Source organism: Monomorium pharaonis, chromosome 8 (assembly GCF_013373865.1).
Source record: "Monomorium pharaonis isolate MP-MQ-018 chromosome 8, ASM1337386v2, whole genome shotgun sequence".
Taxonomy (NCBI): domain Eukaryota; kingdom Metazoa; phylum Arthropoda; class Insecta; order Hymenoptera; family Formicidae; genus Monomorium; species Monomorium pharaonis.
In genome coordinates, this window is record NC_050474.1 from 4,634,447 (window position 1) to 4,660,301 (window position 25,855).

At 42.1% G+C, this 25,855-nt stretch overlaps 1 protein-coding gene across 9 annotated transcripts in view; it reads left to right on the top strand.

Moving 5' to 3' along the window:
• Positions 1–18,129, top strand: part of LOC105832504 (serine/threonine-protein phosphatase 2B catalytic subunit 2) — a 118,351-nt gene extending 100,222 nt beyond the window's left edge. For 2 of the 9 annotated variants that reach the window (XM_036291068.1, XM_036291069.1), the window contains 5 exons: positions 1,425–1,457; positions 14,541–14,625; positions 15,960–16,057; positions 16,597–16,812; positions 17,223–18,129. In XM_036291068.1, coding sequence (XP_036146961.1) covers positions 1,425–1,457; positions 14,541–14,625; positions 15,960–16,057; positions 16,597–16,790 — 410 coding nt within the window. In that variant the 3' untranslated portion in view covers positions 16,791–16,812; positions 17,223–18,129. The remainder of the gene's footprint in view (positions 1–1,424; positions 1,458–14,540; positions 14,626–15,959; positions 16,058–16,596; positions 16,813–17,222) is intronic. The other 7 variants (XM_036291070.1, XM_036291071.1, XM_036291073.1 and 4 more) reach the window with 4 other exon arrangements.
• The last annotated feature ends 7,726 nt before the right edge of the window (positions 18,130–25,855 follow it).

A 25,855-nucleotide genomic window follows, 5' to 3' on the forward strand; every position in this document is an offset into this window, starting at 1 on the left:
TTTTTACATCTTCAACGGTAGACTTTGATTTTCTGCATCATTATACTCATAGCATCTTCACCCTGTCTCCATACGTTTGTTCAAGATGGCACGATCCCCCTTGCTTGGTTCTCAAAGCACGTATATAACTTACTTCGCAAGGGTCTTGAGCTTTACGAGTTCAAAGTACTTTTTCAGCTCAAAGCTAATCGGGCCAGGATCATCATCTGCCATCTTGCGCATCTTACGCGTTAATTTAATTCACGCATGCATCGCAGCGGTCGGGGTAAGATGACGCTGTAGAAAACGTCATTCGACCTCGTCTTAATTATTTATTTATTTTTTTTCCGATGTTACTCGGGGTGTATCTCTCCAGATCGATTTTATTTGTTATTGCGTTTGCTCCGATCGACTACCACTCTGTCCGAGTTCCATAGTCAATTTCAATTTCACATGTGTCACGTCCATCCCGCCCCCGCTGGCCTATTCTATTACTTTCTTTTACTTTTTCGTATATTTCACACATGTGTACGTCATGTGTAGTCACTCCGCCCTTTGTCCCTACGTATGGAAAGCTAACAGAGAAATTAAGAATTTCTCCGGCACGGAGGATGGAGCTTTTTGCGACCGGTGAGATAATCGCGAGTTTTTTTTTTTTGTTGTTGTTGTTTTTTTCGTCACGAGCCGTAAATAAATCGAACGTTGTCACCGAGTCCTGACTAAAGACGATATATTTTTTACAATGTCCGAGATATCGACACTGTGTCGGGTGGGCTGTCGCCGATTAATTTTACATTCGTCCACGTGCGCCCGAGACACCAGATTAATTCATTCCCGCAATTTGCGGCACGTCGGAAGGTCAGATCAATACGACCGTCGTCCGGTGATATACGTGCGGTCGACCACCGGGTCTAACAAGCGTCCATCCGCCGAGCCGGATCCAAGCTCCGAAAGAAAGTCACCCCTGCCCTCCCCCGCCCCGTCGAAACCGTAGAGAACACGCTCGTAAGAACGTTTTCCCGGCTAGGTCGCTCTTGATCTAAAAAAAAAAAAAAAAAAAAGAGTTCAAACAGAGAATCCTGGTGTTTCGATCAATAAAAGACACCCTCGGTTCCTCCCGTATCCCTCCCCCTCCCCTCGATTTCGCTTCCTTTAATTATCGCGAGAGATATACGCGCCGCCCACAACTCCTTGCCCCGATCAACCCCTACGCTCTTGCCCTCCCTCTCTCGCCCCCACCCCCCCCCCCTGCGCCCGAAGTTGCACTGACTGTCTTTTATATCGTACTCCTTCTCTATTATATTTGTATCAATCACACTGGCCTTGGACTCCTCCTATCTCGGCACGACACTATGCTACTACTACCTCTACTACTTCTACTACTACTACTTCTACTACTACCACTCAAAACTCCGATCGTTCGGCATACCGCAACCCCCGTAAAGTCGCAGCCAAAGTCGTTGTCCAAAAAAAGAATGGTAAGTCCCCGTGAGAGCCGACGACTTACTTGAAGAGCCAAGATTTTTTTTCTTCTTTTTCGTGCGTGCCAAGAGTAACCCAACGAGAGTTTTCTTCTCCTCCTACTTGTTTTTCTTCCACTTTTTTCGTTCCTTTTTTTTGTACTACGATGTATTTGTGATACAGTGTATGATCTTAACTCTCTCTATTTTTTTTTCTTTTTTTTTTCTTTTTGTTCCTCTTCCGCCAGTGCTCTCTCCTTCATTTCGGTTCCGTTTCTGTTTCTGTCTCCTCGTTTTCGTCGCGCGGCTGCGGCTCGTGACGTGCGTTCTGCCGGGTCAAGTATATGTGTGCTTATATCGCAAACACGGTTCTCACGCTCGTGCGACACATTTTAAGTGACGTAAAAAGATGTTGCAACTTTTTACGCTTAACAATAACGCCGGAAGATATTGCGATTTCTTTAACCCGCATTTTTGTTACTGACACACGTACGTACAATATAATAACGATAATCTAATTTAATCAATTTTGATTATGTCTTTTATATGTACTATACAGTTAACGTATAATTAGCCTCCTGTTGTTTTAAAATTAATATATTATTTTACGATCGACAGATAAAGTATAATAAAAAAAATAATATTGTAATGCGGCGGAAATTATTTTGATCAACGAATCGAAAATTTCAATTTTTTTCCTCATTATTGCGGGAATGCTTTTATTTCAGCTAAATGCTCTTCAATGAGGAAATATAGTTGATAGCATCCCCAGTAGAACGACGTCGACACGAACGTTCCGCGCGAGACATTTTCTCGTATGTTGAGTTGACTTCTCTCTTCGTTCCTTTATATATATATATATATTATATATACATATATCTCTATCTATCTATATACTTACATATCTCTGTCTTCGTTATCATCTTCTACTTCCTTTAAACGTGCTGCATATCCGTCCTCCAGACTTTTGGATTAATCTAGCATTATAATCGTCCATTAATTATCGCCGGAGAACACGCCGTTAATAAACGCCGTCTTTCACTTCCGTTTCCTCCCGTTTCCTTCCGTTCCGACACTGACTCTATTGCGTTACATATCTTACCGCCTTTGTGCCACACGTATCCCCTTGTACTTGCATACTGAACGACTTAATTGTCACGATACTCTCACCTCCGACTACTTTTTTCCCCGTTCTTTTTTTATCTACGTTTTTTGTCTCGTTATGCCTTTTTGCCTGCTTCTTGCGCTCGTCGACGTTCAAGCACATCAATGCTGTTCAATGATATGTACTCGAACGACGCGTCCAGTTTATCCTTGATTCGAAATTGTATTTTGAAACGGCACGGATTTGTATCGCTAGCGCGCGATAAAAAAAAACAATATAATTAACGAATGAGAGTAGAGAGGTGTTCTCGCCAAGTAGAGACTATCGCGAGGGGCGCGAGACGTATCTCTCTATCTCCTTTCCCTCAGACTTCACGGGCGATTTCTTCTCGGCATCTCCTGTGCTCACGAATCCAAAATAACGTGATGCAAATGCGCGCGATGGAAAATACGGTCGCTCTTCTGCACACAGTCGGCCTCGGAAGACCCGTCGCCTACAATAACAGCAGACTCACGTGAATTTATGTTCGTCTCGAGAAGAGCTTCATAAAGCTCGGCGGATTAGTCGAGAAAGTTCGGTGAATATATACATGCCATTCGCGCGCGAACGTTCACTCTCTTTCTCTCTCCTCTGTTTCGCTCCATTTCTGCCTTTAACCCTAGCTCTCTATCTCTCTTTTCCTACCTCTCTTTCGCCTTCTCTCGCTAGTTCTGGGATTTAGCGGGCGAATTTCCGCATTGCATTCGTTATGGCGTTCGCGACACGGTTTTACGACTTTGAAACCATCCCCCTCCCTTTCCGCCGTCCTTGTGCCTCCTAGCAATACCTAAAACACCCGCCGTATCCCCATCTCTCGTTTGAGTTTCGCTCGTTTGACTTGAGTTCGGTTTATTTGCGCGCTTTACGATGCAGCGTGAGATATCTCGCTCTTGTGTGTGTGTGTGTGTGTGTGTGTGTGTGTTGTGTGTGCGCGTGTGGAATGCATTGTGTGGGACGTGTGTGCGCTTGCTCGTTCTCTTAACAACGTCCAACGAATGAACATTGGACACTTCACTAACAACGCTTTCGGTTTTACGAGCACGACCGGCTGCCCGGTCCAATACGCCCGCAAGATTCCTCTTTGCTCGACCGCCGAGGGCGCGTCCAGCGATCTCGATCCGTCTCTGAACATTTCGAAGAAACAATATTCGCCTTCCGTTCGTTTGCTTTTGAAATCTATATACATGTATATCGAATTTCTGGCGTGTGTGCATAAGATACCCTGCTTGCAACGCGAGAAGGCATTTCGCTCAAGTTTGCTTCCGTTAGAAGATCCAATCGTATTTTAGAGTAGTGACTTCTCTTAACTCTGAGCGACTCTTGAATTTTATTTTACCGTCGTGCGAAACAAAGTGTTGTAAAAAAGTGTCTTCTACTTATTTCTTCTCTCGTAAAAGTAAAGTATAATTGTTAACAATTATCTCTTCGGAAAGTGACAATAAAAGTTCCCGTAAAAATAAAAGTACATATATAAAAGTGTAATACGCGACTCATATTGTACAGTTTCGTACGCTCGCTCAGGTTTATAAATAGATACATTTGGTGGCTATTCGCTCGAGAGATATTAAAGCCAGATGACTGTCTATCGTAACACCTGTTCGTGAAGCGCTTGAGCTCCTTAATTTCTTATCCGATTACGCGGTATCGGCGAAAAATCGATAGGCCGTAATTCAAGTTACACGCGGTTCTACCCCCCCCCCCTTCACGTCACTGTCGAAAGTCGTGTTTAATTAACTAATCGCGATCAACGAGATTCTCGACAATTTCCGGTCAGCTTCCAGCGGGATGGAAGCGCCATCCGCGTGGAATTCTCCTGCCCTCCGCGCTTCTCTTCCGCGCGAAGGCACTTCGAGCTTCGAAATCCGGAGCGAAAGAGGCTTTCAGTCGCTCCAGAAGAGGCGCTCGAACGGCCCGGGAAGGTGTATCCGATCGATAGAACGCACTGTGAGTTTCCGTGAGATAACGAGGGAAGGCCACGAAGCATCGATCAACCGTTTGTCGGTCCCCCCTTTCGAAAGCGCGGTTCCATCGGCATCTTGCGGCTCCTCTACGCCCGACCCGAGTCAATCGTTCATTCCTGTGTGCATTCCGGCGCGCACGTAAAGTCCCATTGTGCTGGGACGCGATCTAAGCTGAGCTCGCAACTATCCTCCGGGCCAGAAACCAATCTTGCTCGATCTAGCGCGGTAGAAATCAAGACCGATAATCGTCGCGAATGTAATATCGGAAGCATTAGAAAGCGACGATCAATGGAGTGCCCGTGAATGCGCGTGTGAGTCATTCATGCCTCCTCGCTGTAAATGCTTTCCCGCGTAGTTCGTCACGAGTTAATCCTCTGCTATAAGTTCGAACGCTTGAGGAATTACAGAAGAAGAATTATGCGCTGTACCGCGACGCGACCACTTGGACTCGACATGGGATCGCAGGGAGTTAGTGATCGCGAAACGTTTTGTTCCTTCTCCTCGGGTCACGTGGAAGTCGAAGAGAGAGAGGGCCGGTTGATTGCGTCGGGATGAGAGGTGCCGCTCGACGGATGCGCTGAAATCAAGCGTAAGGGATCGAACGTAACGAGCGATTTGACATCACTCGTCTCCGATTTCCGCGCGAGGGTTTACGCAGACATCATTCTATTGTCGTCGAGCTATCCGTTACCCCCTCGACGTTAGGTATCTTCTACCGGTCTCCGTTTCCGAGACGAAGAAGGGTAGAAAACGGCTGTAACGAGTACTCGGGTCGTGGAACAAAAAGGGATGCTCCACAGGAGGATCCCTACGCGGAGCCATTTTTCACCTTACCCAGGTGAATTCAGCTGCGACATCGTTCGCTTTCTTATACATATTTTTCGTTTCTCCTTCTCTCCCCCCCCCCCCCTGTGCCGTCCGTAAGCGTAAAACCGATTCTTTATACCTCGTTTTCCACGAACTGCTACGGCAATCGATAGAAACTCATCGCGTTCAGAATAAATGCAGTGGTGCGTCGTTTCAGATTCGTCGAATCGGCAAAATTAATCCTCGAGACGTAATATCGCGGTGTCTTTATTTATCTTCTTACTTCTCAGCAAATCATTTTCTTGTTAAAGTACATTTCATTTTCTTCACAATTTTATTGTATCTTTGCGCGTCATATTGTTGACTGGCAATTCGAGGGATTAAAATTAAAATTCTTTTCGTAGACGATAAAATTGATTAAAGCGAGCGTAACTGGAGCGATATGTCACTCCATAACGACGAGAAAAAAAAATTCATCGGGAGTCTTGAGGGTCGATTTTCAATCTGAATCTTACGAGAGCTTCTCTTTAATTGGCCAATACGAAGCGGTTCTCGTCGCGCGTTATCCCGCGTTCTGATTGAAGTGAGAAAGGGTTCTCCTTCGTATTACTTTATTTTTACACCCCACCGAAGCCTTTAATAAGCAAACTATTCAACCACGATACTTCTCCCGCCCTGTCTTTATCCCGCGGCAGTCGCGCCCTTCGATGCCGTCGTTGTTGTCGTCGTCGTCGTATTCCTCTTCGTTTCTTTCGTCGTGTCGCTTGCTTCTCTCTTCCTTTCCTCAATCCTCACTCACCGACACAAACACTACGTCCTCGAAAGAAAGATTTTAAGAGACGTGTTCACGTCGATTCGCGACACGCCGTGTATTACCAACCCTCGGTTGCGCAAAGCTCTGCCGGACATATTTTTCCACTCCATGAAAAAGTCACACCCCCCATTGGTCGACAATCGACGTCGGGCATTAATTTTTCTCACTTTCTCTCTCTCTCTCTCTCTCTCTCTTTCCTGCGAACGTTATTACATTCTGTGCCTTCTCACTCACTCACTCTCTCTCTCTTTCTCTCTTTCTCTCATCCTCCGTACACACCCCGACTCTTTCACTATCACTCTGACCTCTCTTTCTGTTTTTTTTTTGTTTTCTCTCTCTCTCTCTTCTCTCTTTCTCTGCCCCTAAATCTGCTCGTTTGTTATCGTCTTTATGCTTAAGTTACCTCTTTGAGTTACGTTGAGTATACGTGTATCCTTTACTTAACTCGGTCTCCGTCAGCCGCCGAGCGTTTTATCTTTTGATTACCAGTTTTCTTTTGCGCATGCTATAGTGTATACTTAGTCTCCTAGGATTAACCGAGCGAACTAGTACTTAATATTCGCGCGAGGATCGCGAGAGAATCACGCTTGCTCGCCAGCTTACGTCAACGATAAATATGATAACGGAAAGTATTCCGCTCGACGGGACAACGATGGCTGGTTGGCTGGCTGGCTGGCGGGCTGGCATCCTCGAGCGATCCTGCGAAAATTTATTAATCGACTTCTTTTTCTCTTAGACAGTTGTTCCAGGAAACTTCTATGTAGTGACGTTGCGCCACGTACAATGATAATCCCACGTTCGATTATCACCGCTGCGCCACGTCGAGATTATTTTCATCTTGCGTACGCTAACGAGCTCCTTTAATATTCACGGATTTGCCAGAATTATAGAAAGAACTAATTTTTAAACTTTGTCTGTCTTGTGACATTTAAAATTGTAAAATTCGCAGTTTACTTTTCGACAAATTCTAGAATCGATTCCCCTCTCCACTCGAGATGAAGTAATCTTCGATGTGTTCGAACTTGCTAGGAGCGATCGTACATTTTACATGACCATTTGTTCTTGGCGAGATTTAACCGAGATTTAATTCTATAATTAAAATTAATATATAATTCAACATCTCTTATTGAATATTCTGTTGCATATAATTGAGAGTTACACAGTTTCTCTAAATGAGAGTATATCACATATTCTTTCATATAATATAAATTTCATATTATTTAAATCGCACCGAATGCTCTTGTACGCTCGCTAAAACTTGGCAATTTCGTCGCAGACTGAAATCATCTTTCTCACACTCTAATCGACTATCTTCTTTGTATTTACAGTATCTGCGACCTTAAAAACGGCGAAAATTACGAGCGTAACTGCGCTCTTTTACGGAAATTTCGATATCGGCCAAGTTGCTCGCGCATAGTGATTTTTGAATGTTAATTCGAATCTATTACACAAAATACTGAGTATTCCTGGCGGGAATTCCCCCTTCAGCGCGATGAATTTTAATACGAAACGTTTCGTCATAGTCATAGTGGTATGACACAATTGCGCTTACTCCCCCACCCCCTATCCCAAGAGAATTTTTTCGTGTTGAAAATGTGACACGGGCAGCCCCGTGATTTCCGAGAACTTATTTCGTAATTACACGTGGAATGCGTCGGGAGTAGATGTCATATTCTTGTGAAAAAAAAATACCGCCGTTCTCGCGACAGCTGCTCTCACGCCAGCAGCGCACACGTTTGCGACGAGCGACTTTGCCGATTTTTCAAAAACTGCAGTAGCGGATTAAGCTTTCTTATACGAAGAATTTTATCAAGGTGTGCAAAAACAAAAGAGATTTCTCTCGGGAAGAGATGCATTATTGCTCTCGATAATCACAACATAGCTTTCGAGAAAATATATGCGAAACATTTCTAGCGTTTTGCACAAGATCCGCGGCTAATCCGCTCCTGGGAACGATATGATTAATAAAAATTTAAAAAATTTTCTCAAGACGATATAACAACAATAATAGAAATCGTCTAACGCACATGCTTGATTGAATGCCACTTACGCTGTGCACACTTGTCTTTTCTTGTCTGTTCTATGTGTTGTTTCCTTTTGCGCCATAATTCTACAACCACCTCATCGCGACCACTACCAACCACCAACCATCACCATCACCGACACCAACCAAACAACCATCCGCAAACTGTCAAAAAAATAAAAAAATAAATTAAAAAACACGTCTTCCCGTACGGAATGTGATCCGAACAAACCGACCAAAAATCTCCGCCACTCTCTATCTCTTCTCTTCGGCCGCATTTGACGCTGCTCTCACATTGTTGGTTACTTCTGTCCTTTTACTTACGTCCACTACGCTCAACCATCGGTAAACCAACCATGGGCGCACCATGGCCGCCATGGTAACCCGATGGTAACCCGACGGTGTCCGGTCCGAATACGACCCCACCTACCATCGCGTACGGTGAGTTGTTTTTTTGTTGAAAATGCGAGTAAGAACCTACACTACAATCCTCTGCTCTATCTTTCTTTCTCTCTCTCTCTCTCTCTCTCTCCTCTCTATCTCTATCTCTATCTTTCCACCTTTCGACCGTGAATGACGAGCCTGCGGGGACTTAACGCCGTTTTCTTCCTTTCGATCGTATACAATTTAGTTGTACAGTTTAGATCCTCCCCTCGAGTAACGAGGCTCGATAATTACGGAATGTAAGATAATTATCCACGCCGCGGAGAGAATTATCGTCGATCTTCGCATTAATGAGCAATAAAGCTCGTTAACGATCGCGATCTATGTCATCCCCTTCGGGAATTCGTTCGAGGGGAGATTTCGGTCGCGGGTTGATTACAGTGCCGTTTCCGGCGTTCAGTTCCCCGACTCTGGTCGTCCACGATTCGAACGCAGACTATACAAATAGGAATATGTGACACCCAATGGTTCCCAGTTAGTCGCGTTGCTCGGTCGTTGTTGATCCTCGACTGTTGGACGCACGAGTTTGATCGGCGATGTTAACGCCGTTTACGTAAATAAATAAATCAAATGAAACGCGCGTGAAATGGCGAGTTAAAAAGAAGAATCGAAGTCCTCGATTTGATTTTCCTCGATAAGAGACGGATCGAAAGTTCCGACACTTTGCGAGACATCCATTTGCCGCGGTGTCAGATTCGATTTCCGGGGTAGCAGTCGGGGATCAAACGTTCGCCATTGGGTATACGATCCTTCCTATTCTCGATGAACGGGATCCACGTGAACCAGGCATAGGCGTCGCATTTCTGTTTTGTTTCTATTCGTAAAAGACAAATGGACGACGAGAGAGCGTTCGTGTATCAGGTTGTTACATGCGGCGGCGCCTATGGCCAGATCAATGTCGAAGGCCCATCGTTGTGTGTGAGCAAAATGAGCGATACGTCCGACCTGCATTCAGAAGATCGTTTTGATATCTCGAGCCGACTTGATCGCCTATCTGGCAATATCGTATCCATCCGTGGGAATGAGAAGGGGATGGGGAAGGAAGGGGAAATATTGCAACGAGCATCGGTGCATACAGTAAGATAACAGTTATTTGTGTCGCGATTATTGTAAGAGTAATTGAAGAGACGAGAGCACGCGCCTGTTTCGGCAAGTCGGTTCGACGAGGGTAGCTGCGGCTTCTAAAACTGCTTTTGGGAAACCCGATAGAGCACTAGTATCCCTACGCTATAACGTTCCGAGCACGGGTACACGAAACGAAAGACGAATCGTATCGAATCAGGTCGACCGAATCGCTCAAAGGATCACTTCCGCGATATCAAATGCCGTCGAACGATCTGTCGAATAGTTTTCCTAGCGCGTAAAAAGAAATGGCCAGTTATTTAATTTTATTCCAATATGTAGCGTAAAGTCAGTTATTGAAGATACGCTAATGGGATATCGCAGTGATCTTCGATTAACGTTTCGAAATCGACTTTTGCAACCTCTCTTCCGTCCGTGATGATAATTGATGTGCATACATCCACGGCTTTACGAGAGGCGGATAATCGCGTTGGACTTTATGCTCGAGACGATGGTAAAACGGATGAGAAATCGTGATCTCGAAAATATATACGACGGGCCTCCGGCATGCTCAAAACTCGGTGCCAGACTCGACTGCGTTTTGATAAATGTTAGCTCGGTAGACAACTGTCGCAACGGCGTGCACGCGAAAATAACATCGGATCGCGTTACAAGCGGCGATCATTACACGCCGGTCATTACAATCTCCTCCGTTTTCAGAATTCGCTGACGATTCGAACCTGTGAATTGGAACTCTCGAATTACGCTACTCCGATTATTAATACACTTAATGCACACTATTTTTTCTAGACTCTTATTAGAATTATTGTTTGTAAGAAAAGAATTATTGGGTGACTCTTTACATATATTTTTAGCATATCTAAGTATGATTCTTAAAAATCTGTATATAAATGTTATCAGTAATTGTAAATGACAAGATGAGAGAAATGTACATTTCATGTAAAAATTTAAAACTTTGAAACGAAAGTAACTTGAGAAAAATATTTTTACATCTTAAAGTTGATATTCCAAACTACCCAAAAAATGTAGTTCAACAGTATCGGCTGTCGCAAAAATTCAATTATTCAGTGACCTGAAAATGACATTTTAATATACATAAATTGGTATAAATTGGAGATATTACGTTTCGAGTAATGCATTTTATTATTAATAAAATATTTGAAAACAAAAATAAAAATAATTTTTTAATTTAAAATTAAAATTTCAATATTTAATTTGTGAAATTTTGCAATATAAACGGGAAATTGAAAATGAGAAGAAGGATTAAAAGTCGTTAAATACAGAAGAGTAATTTAAATTACTCTACACAAGATAAACGGGCAGAAATGTCTAAAAGTGTGTATTAAGTGTCAAGAAAGTAAGATCGCGACACATCGTCGTGTCGTTATTCGACATATTCGTGGCGAGAAAAATTTTTGTGAGGACGTTTCGAACGGATCAAACGCGGGTTTCTATCTGTGTAATTCGATATAGGGCTACATATCGAATCGCGCTTGCGCGCGATACACGTAATTAGAAAATCGCGTCAAAGTCCGCTCGCTAAAATACATCACCGTTATTCTGTACAATCGAAGATTACACGGATAATCTATGTTTAATTTCATCGAAACGCGTGGGATCTCGTTGTCCCGCTCAATAATGGAAACTCATTCCCGAATTGTCGTTACGGTAAAACATATCGATACCGCGCGGGACACTCGTGTCTGCGTTATTTCGATATATACATGATTCTCGAATTACGCTGTTTCGAGCAGAACCGCGACCGGTGACGCCGTTGCGGCAGATTACGTGTGCGTAACCGTGCGCTAAACACATAAATGTTATAGAGAGCAAAAGGCTTGATCTGTTGTATAAGTTTGTAGTTGACGTGTACACGTCACGTTGTATGTGCCTCTCCGCATCCTCTCCGTTTGCGAGCGAGCAGGAACTGTCGCGGGGCTGTCGTCGGACGCTCGGCTCGGACGAAGAGCGAAGGCCACCATCCAGAACGAATGAGACGACATTCGTTTCTCCCTTCGTGCTCCGCGGGAGAGTCACGCGAATCCCCAAACGTCGTGTAATTCTCCAAATTTCAAATAGCCATCGTGAAAGAATTTTATATATATATATATATATATATATATATATATAAAAGATGGGGATTTACGGCGAGCTGCGAAATTGCGCTCTTCGCTCGAAGGCCGAACGTCCAATATTTGACGTGCCTCGCGATCCTCCATCGATCCCCCGCGCGACAGAGGAAACGGGCGTCTTCGGCGGAATCGCCGTCCCCAGCTCGAGTCATCCTCCGCCCATCTCTCGCGATTTCCCGCGAGAGCCGGATTTCTCAGAATCCCGCGAATCGTGTAGCCGGGTGTAACGCACGGGATAATAAACTGCGAGCGGCAGAATAATCTCGTTACGCGAAAATTGCAGCTAAAACCCGATACTTGGCTTCCCCCGCGACGACGGTCCCATTTCCCGCCGGTCTCTCGTATAACCGAGTGGAAATCGTAAACTCCCCCGGTAAACCGCGAGATTCCGGGATTACGCGTAGATTGGAACGCGGCGGGAACGCACCTACCGCCGGATAATAATATCGAATAAGGCTTCGCCGGCTTAGACTAACCGGTCGCGGCCTCTCCTTCCATTAATTATAGGAAGTGCCGTTTAATTGACCTGCGACGCGCGCGTTGATATTCCGAGCGGCACGGCTACTATTCAAGGAATCTCTCGTCGATTAATCTATCCAGCCGAAAGCATCGCGACCCCGGGGACAGGATCTTCTCGTCGCGATTTCCCTCGCGCGCTTAGACGTTCGATCGATCCGCGTGGTGATCGGGTCGGTCCGCCGCGCCGTCCCCAAAAAGCAAAACGCTGGTTACGCTACGCGATCCGAGATTTCCGCGCGCGACGTGGAAAAGGTTGAAATTTTTTATTCCATCCCCCCCTGCGGGATTGACAAATCGGGCGATACGTTATCGCGACGGCGGCCTAAGGACACCGCGGACATCCGTGCCGTAAATCATTAGGACACACGCGCCGTGCGTGTTTCGTCGGATGAGAAACGACGTCGATATTTTCGGCACGCGCCTCTCTCTCTCTCTCTCTCTCCCGATCCGATCCGATTCAGACGGGGGATTCACCGCGAGGAATGAGGTAACGAGCGAGTTTTGTTCCTTCTCTTCCGATCGGATAGATTAGAGCGTCGAACGAGATGAAATTTGTGGGCGAACCGTGCGAGAATCGCGCGATCAGGGTAAAGATAATATATTCTCATAAAAAAATGCTGCAATATTTTTCCAACGAAGCGCCAGATCAGCCCCCCGCCCTCTCTCCGTCGAAATTCTCCAAAACCCGAATCTTCTCAACGCGAAAGATTAAGAGAAAAATTAAGGTGGCGCTTTTAGCTGCCCGATAAGAAGAAAAGTAGAGAGAGGAGAGTGACTCTCTGTCTTCCGCTACTTCTCGCTGAACGGAGGATTTTAGGCGGCGCCTAAAACCGAAAGATAATTTTCACCCCCCCCCCCTCGTTAAGGTACAATCGATCGAACGACGAGGCTCGACGGTTGCGTCGATTAACGAGCAAACAGACGAACTAGCGGCTCTGGTGCGAAAGGGTTGCCGTCTCGTCCGGCGAGCACTCCGTAAACCTTTTAACGCGATTCCCCCATCGGGGACGGTCTACGTCGATAGATCGTGAAATTCCGCCGGCGCTTCTGCCTCACCGGCTCCCCAGCAGCTCTTCGTAGTGCCGATTGTTTTTTTTCTTTCCGATCCGCCATAGACTCGGTCGCAAACGTCGAAAGCGGCGACTCTTTCGCGCCCCTGTGACCGAAAGCCCCCCCTCCCCCCAAAAGGTAGCAGGCGATTGCCAAGGCGAAGTGGTAACGATAAGAGTTTGTAGTGGCCGATGGTGCGTACGTTTCGCGCTTGAACAGCATGCGCATGCCTCTTTTTCTCTCGCATCAAGTTTTTTAATGTGTGTCTAGTATACACGTACACACACATACACACACACACACAGTTACGTTTTTTGCGAAAGATTTGTATGTACACTTACGCACGTTTACGCAGCTTCTTAGTGCACGCGTGTTCGCAATCGCGTACTCTTCGCGTTTCTTGTTTCTCGTCGAGAATGTCGCAACGAAAAAAAAAAAAATATCCTTCTGCGAAGTGCGAAGAGTGCGCGATTCCTATTTTACCTGCGAACGCGACGAAGCACGTGCAATCGTTTTTTTTTCACTCTCGTGGCTGCTTGTACGTCCTTCCCCTCGCTCGTGATGTGCGCAGACTTTTTGCCTGTAGTTTGGCGTTGTTGTCTTGGCGTGACCCGATGAGAATAACGAGTGATTATTAATAACATAATGTATCCCCTCTCCCCTCGGTAAGCTCTGTGATATGAATAACGTAGTAGTTAACGCGCGATAGCGAGAAATCATCGCAAGTGATTTGCAAGCGCGACGACGAACGCGCGGCAAATCGGTGACGAGACAACGTGGCGAAGTTGTTTGGTCTCTTGATCAAAATGTATTGTAAATTAATGGGAAGGCTTTTGTACCGCTGTAACAGCACTATCGGTCGTTCAAGAAACGTTGCTTCTAACCGTGAGCGTATTTAAAAATTGAAAAATTTCTAAAAAAAAAAATCGTAACTCGATTTTCATCTGCCTTTAATGCTTTTAATTAGAGATCAGCATATTGTACGTTTAATGAATTATTGAATTGTTTGACTCAAATGGATCGCTGACTTCCTTTCGCTATGTTGGTCGTCACTGGATGATCTAGGTGCTAATGTTCCATTGTCGTCATACAAATGCCGTAATATGTGTTTCTGATATTTATAGGTGCAGCAGCCAATCTACGTAAGGAAGTGATCAGAAACAAGATTAGAGCCATTGGTAAAATGGCACGGGTGTTCTCCGTCCTGAGGTCAGTACACAATAAAACTATCTATCTTTAAATACTTTAAATACGTCTAAATACGTCTAATACATCCACGATCTGTCTGTGTGTGTGTGTGTGTGTGTGTGTGTGTGTGTGTGTGTGTGTGTGTGTGTGTGTGTGTGTGTGTGTGTGTCTTTAAATCTATATAAATAAAAATGTAAAATGTTTGTTCCTCATCTAAGATCTCCGTAAATTATTCACCGATTGCTTTGAATTTTGACACAACGTTGCATTCGTAACCGGGAGTGTTCTTATGGGGTCTGATTTTGGATATATCGGTGTTTCAAAAATGATGGCCATAATTTAAGTGTAAAAAATAATTTTTCATTAATATTATTGAAATTTTGACACATTGAGACGGGGAGAGATCGGGAGAGACGGGGAGAGACGGGGAGAGACGGAGAGAAACGGGGAGAGACCGGGAGAGACGGGTAGAGATGGGGAGAGACGGAGAGAAACGGGGAGAGACCGGGAGAGACGGGTAGAGATGGGGAGAGACGGAGAGAAACGGGGAGAGACCGGGAGAGACGCGGAGAGACGGAAGAAACAGGGAGAGATGGGGAGAGACGGAGAGAAACGGGGAGAGACCGGGAGAGACGGGGAGAGACGGGGAGAGACGAAGAGAGACCGGGAGAGACGAGGAGAGACGGGTAGAGATGGAGAAAGACCGGGAGAGACGGAGAAAGACCGGGAGAGACGAGGAGAGACGGGTAGAGATGGGGAGAGACGGAGAAAGACCAGGAGAGACGGGGAGAGACGGAGAGAGATCGGGAGAGACCGGGAGAGACCGGGAGAAGCGAAAAATGTTTCTATTGTGTTTAAATTAAAGTAATAAGAAAAATAAAGATGGCTGTTATTTTATTGAAAAAAAGGAACTTATTTAAAATAGTCTTTTGAATAGATTTCTAAATCCATGGCAGCTTTTAGAAAAAAATGTTAGAAGTACGTGAATAAATGAATATTAGATTTATTAAAGATAGATAAATGCTTATTCAAAAATAAAATAAAAAGAGCAACAACAGTAAGGCTCTTGAAAGTTAAACAACGAAAGCAAGGAAAATTTGAAAAAAACGTAGCATAAGAATAGAGAGCCACAGCAACGCGTGGCAGGGCGTAGCTAGTACTTTAATATAAAAATAATAAGCGAGGTAAGCTAATCCGGAACTCTGGGTTTGTAACAGTACACTTTTTCGTGAATTAAAAATTGAGATAAGCAATCGCGCATAAAATAAAAGAGCCGAACCAACAACGTTTGCGATTGTTTAACAAATTAATTATTTAATTATTACTACAATATGATCTTAATTTCTATTTTACAGAGAGGAGAGCGAGAGCGTGCTGCAGTTGAAGGGCTTGACACCGACTGGAGCTTTACCGCTCGGTGCATTATCTGGTGGCAAAACTTCTCTGAAAAACGGTAAGAATTTTATAAAACGTTTTGATATCAAAAAACCATGATTTAATTTAACTAATTTCTTTTTATTATCCTAGAACAGTACGTTTCTAATTTTTCTCCTCCATCTACATATATGCAATATTTTTTGTAATTATGTTTGAAAATGTATCGCAAAAAATTAAAGAAAAGAAATGAACTAATGAGTTACAATTTAAAAATGCACTCAAATAAACCGTACTCGTAAAAAAAAACTGTATTCCAAATATATTCTGAATCCTAATAGTTTAATACTTTAATCAAAAATAATCAAGAATATTAAGTTAAAACAAAAATTCGCGATGAGTATGTTTTAATACAATTATTAAGAAAATTCTTTATTAAAGACAATTTGCTAAAATATAAAAAGTAAATTAATCATTTTCTTAGCAGTAGAATTAATATTCTTGTAACTGAATAATCGCGAAAAGGGAGAATTAAATTCTCATCAAAGCGATTCTCTTACGATCTCATGCATTGCGACATTCAGTCTGTTTAATGTTTGTTTTTCCTTTCTTGTGCAGCTCTCCAAGGCTTCTCGCCGAATCACAAAATTACCTCGTTCGCCGAGGCCAAGGGCTTGGATGCCATAAACGAAAGAATGCCACCAAGGAAAGACGCACCGCCTACACCGGTGAACGAAGAGAAATCCGTGACAAAGCCGCCGCCTCCTGCGGGAGACAAGCGGGACCACAACATGCCGCAACCGCAGTCGTGAGCCCCACACTCGTCCACTCAAGGTACACGTCCATAAATTCTAAATGTCGAGAGACAAAGGAAAAGGCTTGTGTTTGCCTCTTCGCCTGGCTTAGTGAAATTTCCGAACTATTTTGCGCATTGTTCTGACTTATCTCGAAATTTTTGTTCGATTTATATAACTGTCTGCTGGAGTTAATCACTCTGACAGATTTTAATGTTTTAATTAAGATTCAACTAATCCCGAAGTTGATTTTTACATATATTTTCCAGCATCAAATTCCGATGCTCTTTCGTAAAAATTAAAAAAAAACCAGCACACTTACAAAGGAAGTGCACCAAGTGTTAGATTGAAATGAGTCTTTTCATCTTACTACTACTATCGTCGCGAAAAATTAAAGAGCACAAGTTACATCTCATGATATTATGTTAATATAAAGTGAACGATTTTTAGATGGCGGATGGATGGACGGGTCCTAAAATCCCGGCGCTATCGCCGCCACCACCGAACATTTGCAAACCATTGCTCGTCTCTCCCCTCCCCGTCTGTTATACAACCAGTGCGCTGTTCATCGAAAAGTCAGGAGAAACCATTGCCGTCGCAAGGGGAAGATCAGAAACAGACGGTCGCGAAATGAAAGCAACTTTTCGTCGATGCGATTTTCAACGAGCATCATTATCGGTCCCGGTGCGCGCATAGCGGAGGAATGCAGCAGCAGCAGCAGCAGCAGTAGTCAAGGAAAGGAGGCTGCATGAACATCGAGAAACGATTCAGTCGGGCGTTTCGTGGCAGGCCTCCTCTTCTCCGAGGATTTGCCTCCGCGTCTCTTTTTCGCGTACACTGCGCTCGCGAATGGAGAATGAAAACGTTAGCCTCTCTTCTGCCGATAAGCCGCGCGCACGCGCCGACGTTCTCCGATCTCTCCGTTGTTCACGTAATTATTCCTCGCTTTTCTTTCCCTATATCTCTCCTTCTCTCCTTATCTTCGCTCACGTTGTCTCTTGCAATTCCTCGCTCTTCTTTTCTTCCCCAACATCCACGAACATATACATTATCCGCGTGTTTCTAGCAGATTAATCGATCCGATGTACATACGCACGCGCGCGTGTACGTCAACGACAAGCGGAACATTAAAGCGCGATATATCTTGTAGATAGATTCGTTTACACGTCAAATGGATCTGATGTTCATACACGGGAAAGGACGACGACTTCTCCTTCCCTTTGTCTCCGTCATTTCTCTCGTGTCTTTTCTTTCTTCGGCGCGAAAAAGCGAGAAGAGAACGGAACGAACGGCACGCGCGCGGTTATGTCTATCCAATGAGAGGAAACGCATAGACAGTGTGAAAGAGAGAGAATGAGAGGGAGAGAAAGAGAAAGAGAGAACGGACGAGCGGTCTCCGCCAAAGAAACAAAGAAGGCAGCTGGCCTGTCGTCACGGCGGAGCTTCCGGTTTTAGGATTTTATTAGGTTCTTAAGATGTGTCCGCCCTGGGTGACGCGTAAGGGCATCCCCCGCGCCACGGGGTGGGTTTACTTAAATCTTAAGTCGAGCTAAGCTTAGGTAAGCTAAGTCGTAAATTATATATATATATAAAGTGTGTGCGTGTATATATATATATATATATATATATATATATATATATATATATATATATATATGTATATGTGTGTGTATACACACACTTTATATATATAAAGTTATATATATATATGATATCGGAGAATTTATTTAATATACATAAATATTATATATTATATATTATTAATTAATTAATTATTATTATTATTATTATTAATTCATTATGTAATTCAAATACCGTGTTTTTCGCTGCCGCGCGTGCACACGTCCGTTACGATCGCACGAAAATAATTAACGCGCGAAAGAAATGCACGTCAAACGCGCGCGTCGTTTCCACACTCATTAAGGACATAATCTGTCTTGGCCGTTCTGTCCCGAGGATTCATTCAACACATTCTCGTTCGTGCGATATCGAAGAAAGTATCTCGTTTTTGTTGTATCTCCATTTCATGGAACTGCACACGGCCGTGATCTTACACGCAAGATATTTGTTATCCGTTAAGTTATCGAAATGGATCTCGCCACGTTGTATAATGATCATTAGGTCCTACTTGGTCTCAATAATAACTACCATGTTTTTTTTCTTCGCTAAAACGCTCGTATTACGCAGCGTAGCGTCGAGTTGAAATATATCATCTTATATGTGATCTCTATGAACTTCCGTCGTCATGTATCTTGTGATATCGTAGAGGGTGAATTTTAGAACTACATACGTCGAAAACGAGATAGTTTTGAATAATAGTACTTTTCCTGACGTGACGTCAAGAAGAGGCTTCAACCTGCATGAACGAGAATCTCAAAACGCGTACATACATACATATATCAGTGAGCTGACACGTACGCTCGTTTAGACATGTGATGCATATCTCTTACCCCAACTAGTCGCACAAGTTTGCTAAAGAGAACCGTGCAAATTGAAACGCTGCAGACACACCCGATGGGCCGATCGTAACATGCTATACGGGTGTGAGCTCCGCCAATACCAGGCTCGAAATTAAAATCCAATAGTAGGTCATAATGGTGCTGAAGAAACATGCAATCTAGTAAGAGTTAATTAAAGAAAGAGAAGACGTTATGTTTCGGGGAGAGGGACAGCACCTTGTATCACGCAGTCTATCTTAAACGTATGCTCGTGCCCCTGTCTGATATAAGCCTGAAAACATACAGCCGCACTCTGCTTGAGAAGTGAATCCTTGCTGTCAATTTTGCGACAAAACGGTACAGAACGGCCGAACATGAGGCAAAACTCAAGACCTGTAATTGCGAGATGACGACATACCGTAAATAATTTCGTGATGAAAAAATGAGATATTACATTTTTGCAAGTTACTTATTTTGAGGGGTGGATTCCACAGGGAGTTATAATCGCTAGAGAGTATAAAACGCGTTTCTCATTGCGGGAAACGTACGCGATCGTCGAGACGCTTCCGCTTCGATCGTCCGCGCTGTCACGCGCTCAATACGCTTTGTTGCATGTGACGTCCCGAGGATAATCAGAATCGAGAGCGGCTACTCTCGTCTCTCGTGTCTGTAATATTTATAGTAATAATCGCTCGCGGTCGTATCGCGGGATTTTGTCGTCGTTTTCGCTGTTTTTTCTACCTCTTCTCTAGAAATCGGAGACGTCGCGCCTTAGCGGGCTTCGCGAGCTGAATTTGCGTCGGCTGCGCAGCGCGGAGGATCGCAAGCCTAATCATATCGGTTAACGGGAAGGAGAAGAAAATGTAGGTGAGAGATTCAAGGCGAAGAGCATCTCCGGAAGCCGAATGGCGGCATCGTCAGCGTGTTACGGTCTGAAACATAATAAAAGTAATGAAAAGAATATTATAATAAATGATATAAGATATATATCTCTTTCTTCTCACTACGATATAAAATATACAGTGAATAATAATTCTATCTCTCTTTGCTACCAAGTTGTACTTATTCTTAATTAATTTACTTGTACAAAAGAATGTGTTAAATAATAATGAAATATATAATATAATATACAACACAATTATAAATAATACATATTATAATTATAAATATAAATATATATAAATATATACATATATATATAAAGATGGAGCACTACGGATATATACAGGATATTCCAGAGCTATCGTCTCTCCTTTCATCTGTGAATTTCCTCACCGACTTTTCCTTGAATGTAAATTTCCACAAGTGTGTCATCGATTTTCCAGAATTTAATTCTCGAAACTAAATAAGAGAGACCTAAAGTAAAATTTTCGATATTCGTCAGTAGTTCGAAAGATATCAGTGCCATTTCTATTAAGGAATCGATTGCAAATCGATCGAGAAATTCCCGGATGAAAGAAGCTGCCACACAATTCCGAGATACCCTGTATACACACGTGTATACATATACATTACAGTGTTGATTATCTGATATTACCATCATTATGATTACGGCGCGATTATTATTCATTTTAATTATGATTTTATTATTGCCATTGTCACTGCTACCGCCGTTGCAATCATTGCTGCACACCGTTATCACTTATACTGTCGCTATCGCGAAACACGAGGCGCATACGCGTTCGGCGCTATAGTGATTTTAACAAAATGAGACGCGGGTCAAATTAATGAATGCGCATATGCTATACGTATACAATTGCGAACGTTGTTTGCGGCTACGATACGACGAGGGTGACACGATAATGATGATTCATAACGTGAATTGAAGTCGCTCCCGTCTCTATCCTTTGGTTGTAGAAGCGATACGTGCTATGAATGCGAGAAGAGAGTACTAACGTGTGAACGCGAAAAAATGTGTTAAAGGACTTCCCTTTCGCATATACACGAACTTTCACGGACCATCCACCTTTCGGATAACAGTCTTGTGCCTTGTTTAGACGTTTCCAATCTCATTTCCAATCGACTCGCGTTTCGATTCCCAACACACACCGTACATTCAAACAAACTCACCTCCAACGCGTGATTCTTTTATAAGAGAAATATTTGGTAAATCCAATGCGATCGCGCGCGTCTCCGCTGTTATCCTCTCTCATGAAGAAATGGTCTTCCTCGGTGACTTTTTGCGGACGAAGAAATTGATTCCTCGCACTTTCTCGGTTGCATAGCATAAATTCTTAGAGCTATTACAATTAAAATAATTAATTTTGTTCTGAGAGCCGCGGCGTTTATCTCGATTCGACGATCTATCCTTCGTGAAATGATCTGGTAACATGCGATTATTTTATCAACGCATGCAGACATCCTGTTCATTCATTTGAGAATATAGCGTCGTACCGACACCAAATATATGCGTTTTATATCCAACCATAGATATAATACACGCGACAGTATTGCCATATGTAGAACGCGAGTTTTGATCACTCTTTATACCTATATCAAATGCAAAGCGATAAAAATAGTCATGTATGCATACTAAAATATACGATACGTGCGTGCTATATATATGTACAGAGTGTGTCTCGCCATAAACTGTTTTTATAAACTTATTATATAATTTAAGATTAGTTTTCTTTTAAGTATAACTTTTTATTATTCATTTAATTTTAATCGAATTTTTTTGCACTTATAATTTATAGTTCAGTTAATGTGATATTTTTAAAAGTATGAAATAATGAAAAAAAATTACATTCAAATTATTGTTAAGGAAAAAGTCGGCTTCAAGCTCGTCAAAGAGTCTGTCGATGAATTATTTGTCATGTAAATCACACAACGCTCTGTATATACAAATACACGCATAATTTAAATATATATGCAAAGCCTGTATTTCCCGCCTCAGTTTGCGTAAACTTCATTTCGTCATACATACACACACATTAATTATAAGTAAATCGTTTAAGCAGTATCTCATTACCATCATAACAGAATCGTTTAACTTCGAAAGCGTCTTTCAGGGTAGAAGCTGGCGCTTTTGTGCGGCTGAGCGCGATCTGCTATAATAGTCCTTGTGTTCTTTTTTTGCAAGCGACTGAATTAAAGTGCTGTGTGTGATTCTTCGTAGTTACGTTGCGTTCCACGTGCGGACTCGATGGCGTATCTTCATCAGCGTATCCCTTGGCTCTTGCGTTTAGTATGGAATTAGCTTTAACTTTGTTATTCGTTTGACAAGTAATAGACGTTGCTGAATTTAAATTTAATGCGACAATTCTCGTTATCGCCACACAATTATACAAACTTGAAAGTAAAGATTTGCAATAATTTTTTACGATTGTAAATGCAATGCGAAACGGATTTCGCCAGGAAATTTGTATTTCTTTTCTTTGCCATTCAAATACTTCAAGTCTCTGCGGCGTTATCGTTATCGCCGTTGCTCAGATTGAGCTTTTCTTTAACGTATATCTCAGTATTATCTCGTTCCAATTTTTTTTTATCGGCAAAAATTCCAAGAAAAGAAACAAGAAAAAAGATTGAATTTTAAAGGGAACTTTTTTTCTCGAGTCGCATCGAACGCAATCGAGTTTCACCGAGAAACAATTTTATGTACCTGTTACGACTGATTATTATCGTGTTGTACATCGCTAAGGACAGTGAGAGAGAGAATACATGTACATGTATGTACATACACATGCCCGCACGCACGCGTATGTATATATATCTATATAGTATATTATCGTACTGTTACGATTGTTTTATAACTAACGTTACATGTCATTGGCTGCTTGTTATCGACGGCTTGCGATCGGCTAATTACATCGTTGAACCGTATGTACATATCGAGTTTTAAGAAGGGCACGCGACGCGCGTACGGGGCAGGTTCAGTTGCACCACGACGAGTTAGCGCATTTCTATTAAAAATTAGCTAGAATTAATGATCCTAGAGATTTCTCGCTTTCTTTTTGTTTAGAATATTTCTAAAATATGATGAACTTGCAAATATATATTTTTTTAATCTTCATAAATTTCATGTATGAAAAGAAAATCTTAAAAATATGAGAATTTTTTTTTACTAGGGTTGATTGCACGGATCTTTCAAGATCATAATGATATCTCGATCCTTGCTCAATCAACCTTCAGATATTAGAGAATTAGAAAGATTTAATTATTTACAATTTACGTACGACGTCGTGCAACGGGTCTACGTCGTACGGATACATCGTGAGCCCAATTCAAGGCGTGCAATGTTCGCCTGCATATCACTTGCACGATTGTTTTTGCAAACAATGCGCGGAAAATAGATACCTTAATACCTGCTCTCTTTAAAGAATGACTGAAAAAAAAGGGAGAAAAGACGTGTCCCGAAAAAGGATGTACGAAGGGATCGAATCTTGTAGGTACATTAACGTATTCTATGGAGATATTTCCTTAGCTTGTCATTAAAAAAACGCTGCGGTTGCATTCTGTCCGATCGAGAAGCTCTAGTGTAGGATATTTCTCACGGATTAAATTATTCTTTTAATCTGTCTCTCTCTCTTTCTCTCTCTCTCTCTCTCTCTCTCTCTCTTTCTCTCTCTCTCTTTCTTTCTCTCTTTTTCTAATTATTTCGCGCGGCAATATCTGCGAAGCACGGCGTGATCGCATTTCCCTATTCAATAACCTGTACCTGTCTAAAGCGTGTCGTTTAATTAAATCTATTTTCTACGCTCTGTGCCAGCGTCGTGTTTGGCGTTTTACATGATAGATAAGAAGTCCCGGAATCGCGCGAAAAAATTAATGCGGCGTGTCGCCGCCCGGAATTCGACCGGGCCGCAAGAAGAGGAGACACGTTCGTGATTTTGCGCGACACTTTAATCTTTTTCCAAATAACAGAGAAAAAAGAAATATGTAGCCTTAGACTCCGTTTCTCTGGTTTCTTTCACGCGAGCGTCGCCCGGTGGATGTGACGTATCTACTTGAAAATGAAAACCGTACAGAAAATATAATAAATGCATCGGAAATATGCGCGTATATGTGTATGTGTGTGCTTCCCATCCAATTTTGCAGATCTGGAAAAGCCGAATTCGTGTTTCGTCGTTTTATTATATTCTATTTCTTTTTCGTAACGGAAAGGATCGCAAGACTTGAGAGGCTCATTAGACATGTTGATGATCGCCGTACTAAACGTTGACGAATTATTAATTGATTGGCTCTTAATTAAATAAGATTTGTCTCGGAAGAAACGTTTATCTACTAAAGAGAGAATATATGAGAGTGAGAACGCCTCTCGATAAAAATTGCTTTTGGACTCAATATCTTCCCGCATTATCATTTTGTAATACATACAGAGAGAAATCTTGCGGTAAGTAATTATTAAAATGCTTTTTAAAAAATACATTCAGTGTATTCAAGTCTTCAAACGGTAAAATCAAAGTCTATTGCAAAGCGGATCTATCACGACAGCTAGATGATTCTCTAGATTTTATTTCACGAAGCAACATCCCAAATTTTTTGTGGGAAAAGTCTCATGTTTATTTCTACCAATGTAGATTAATTTTAATTTCGGTTTAATTTCCTTTCTATCTTTTTCAATTGTTCTAAAAATTAAAAAATAGAAAATAAAAAATTAAAGTTGATCTACATTGATAGAAATTTGGAAAATGTGGGAGAGAAGTACTTTCGATTCGTTTGTTATCGCACGCATTACTTCAGGCTGTCTGGTGTATCATAAAAACCAAAAAGAGAGAGAAAGAAAGATGATACAAAGAGATGGTCCTTGAAGCACATCCATCGGGCGACAACCGTCAACAACGTGCGAGAGCCGTAATCGGATTCGATAACTTCTCGCGGCATTCGATGAATGGCATTCAACGATAATGGGAAAGAACTGTACATACACGTGCGTTTATTATTATCTACTATTACGAGACTTACTCCTAAGAGATCTTTTGACTAAAATACACTTTATAGAAGCGAGAGATTCTGATCGCGCGTGGAGACAAAAGAAAAAAAAAAGAGCGAGGACTGCATCGCATACATTGTTTAGCGCCATTGTGACTCTATAATCCCCTTCTTATGAAAGTAAGCATATACACACATGTGTATACTTATTTGCAAGCATACACATGTACGTATATACTTATTATATTGGTTTATATATACATGACACGTTCGTATATAGACGCATCGGTACTATTATTATTATTATTGTTATTATTATTATCATTCTGATTACAAGATTCTTATCATTACTGATATCGTCTTCACTATTATAATTATCATTGTCGTGAAGAGAATACGATGAATAATTATTATAAAAAGTATAAATAAAAAGAAAATCTTACTTATACATAATTATAAATACGTCATGACGATATATTCGTAACGATTAATTATTACGGTAAACATAACGACATTATTATTACTATTATAAATAACATCCTATTCCCTATTTGTTGTGAATGTTTACGTTGTTTTATGACAATTTATGATATTTAGAATATTCTAAAAATAAAGTCTATAATTTCCACGAACTCGTATTACGTACCGTTACACTTCCTGTTTATCGTCGGTTATTCGACAAGATATATAGGAATAAATTTTCTTAATCTAAAAGTAATAATGGAGATTCGTGTATAATATGAATACATGATTTAATTGAACAATGTTTTAACT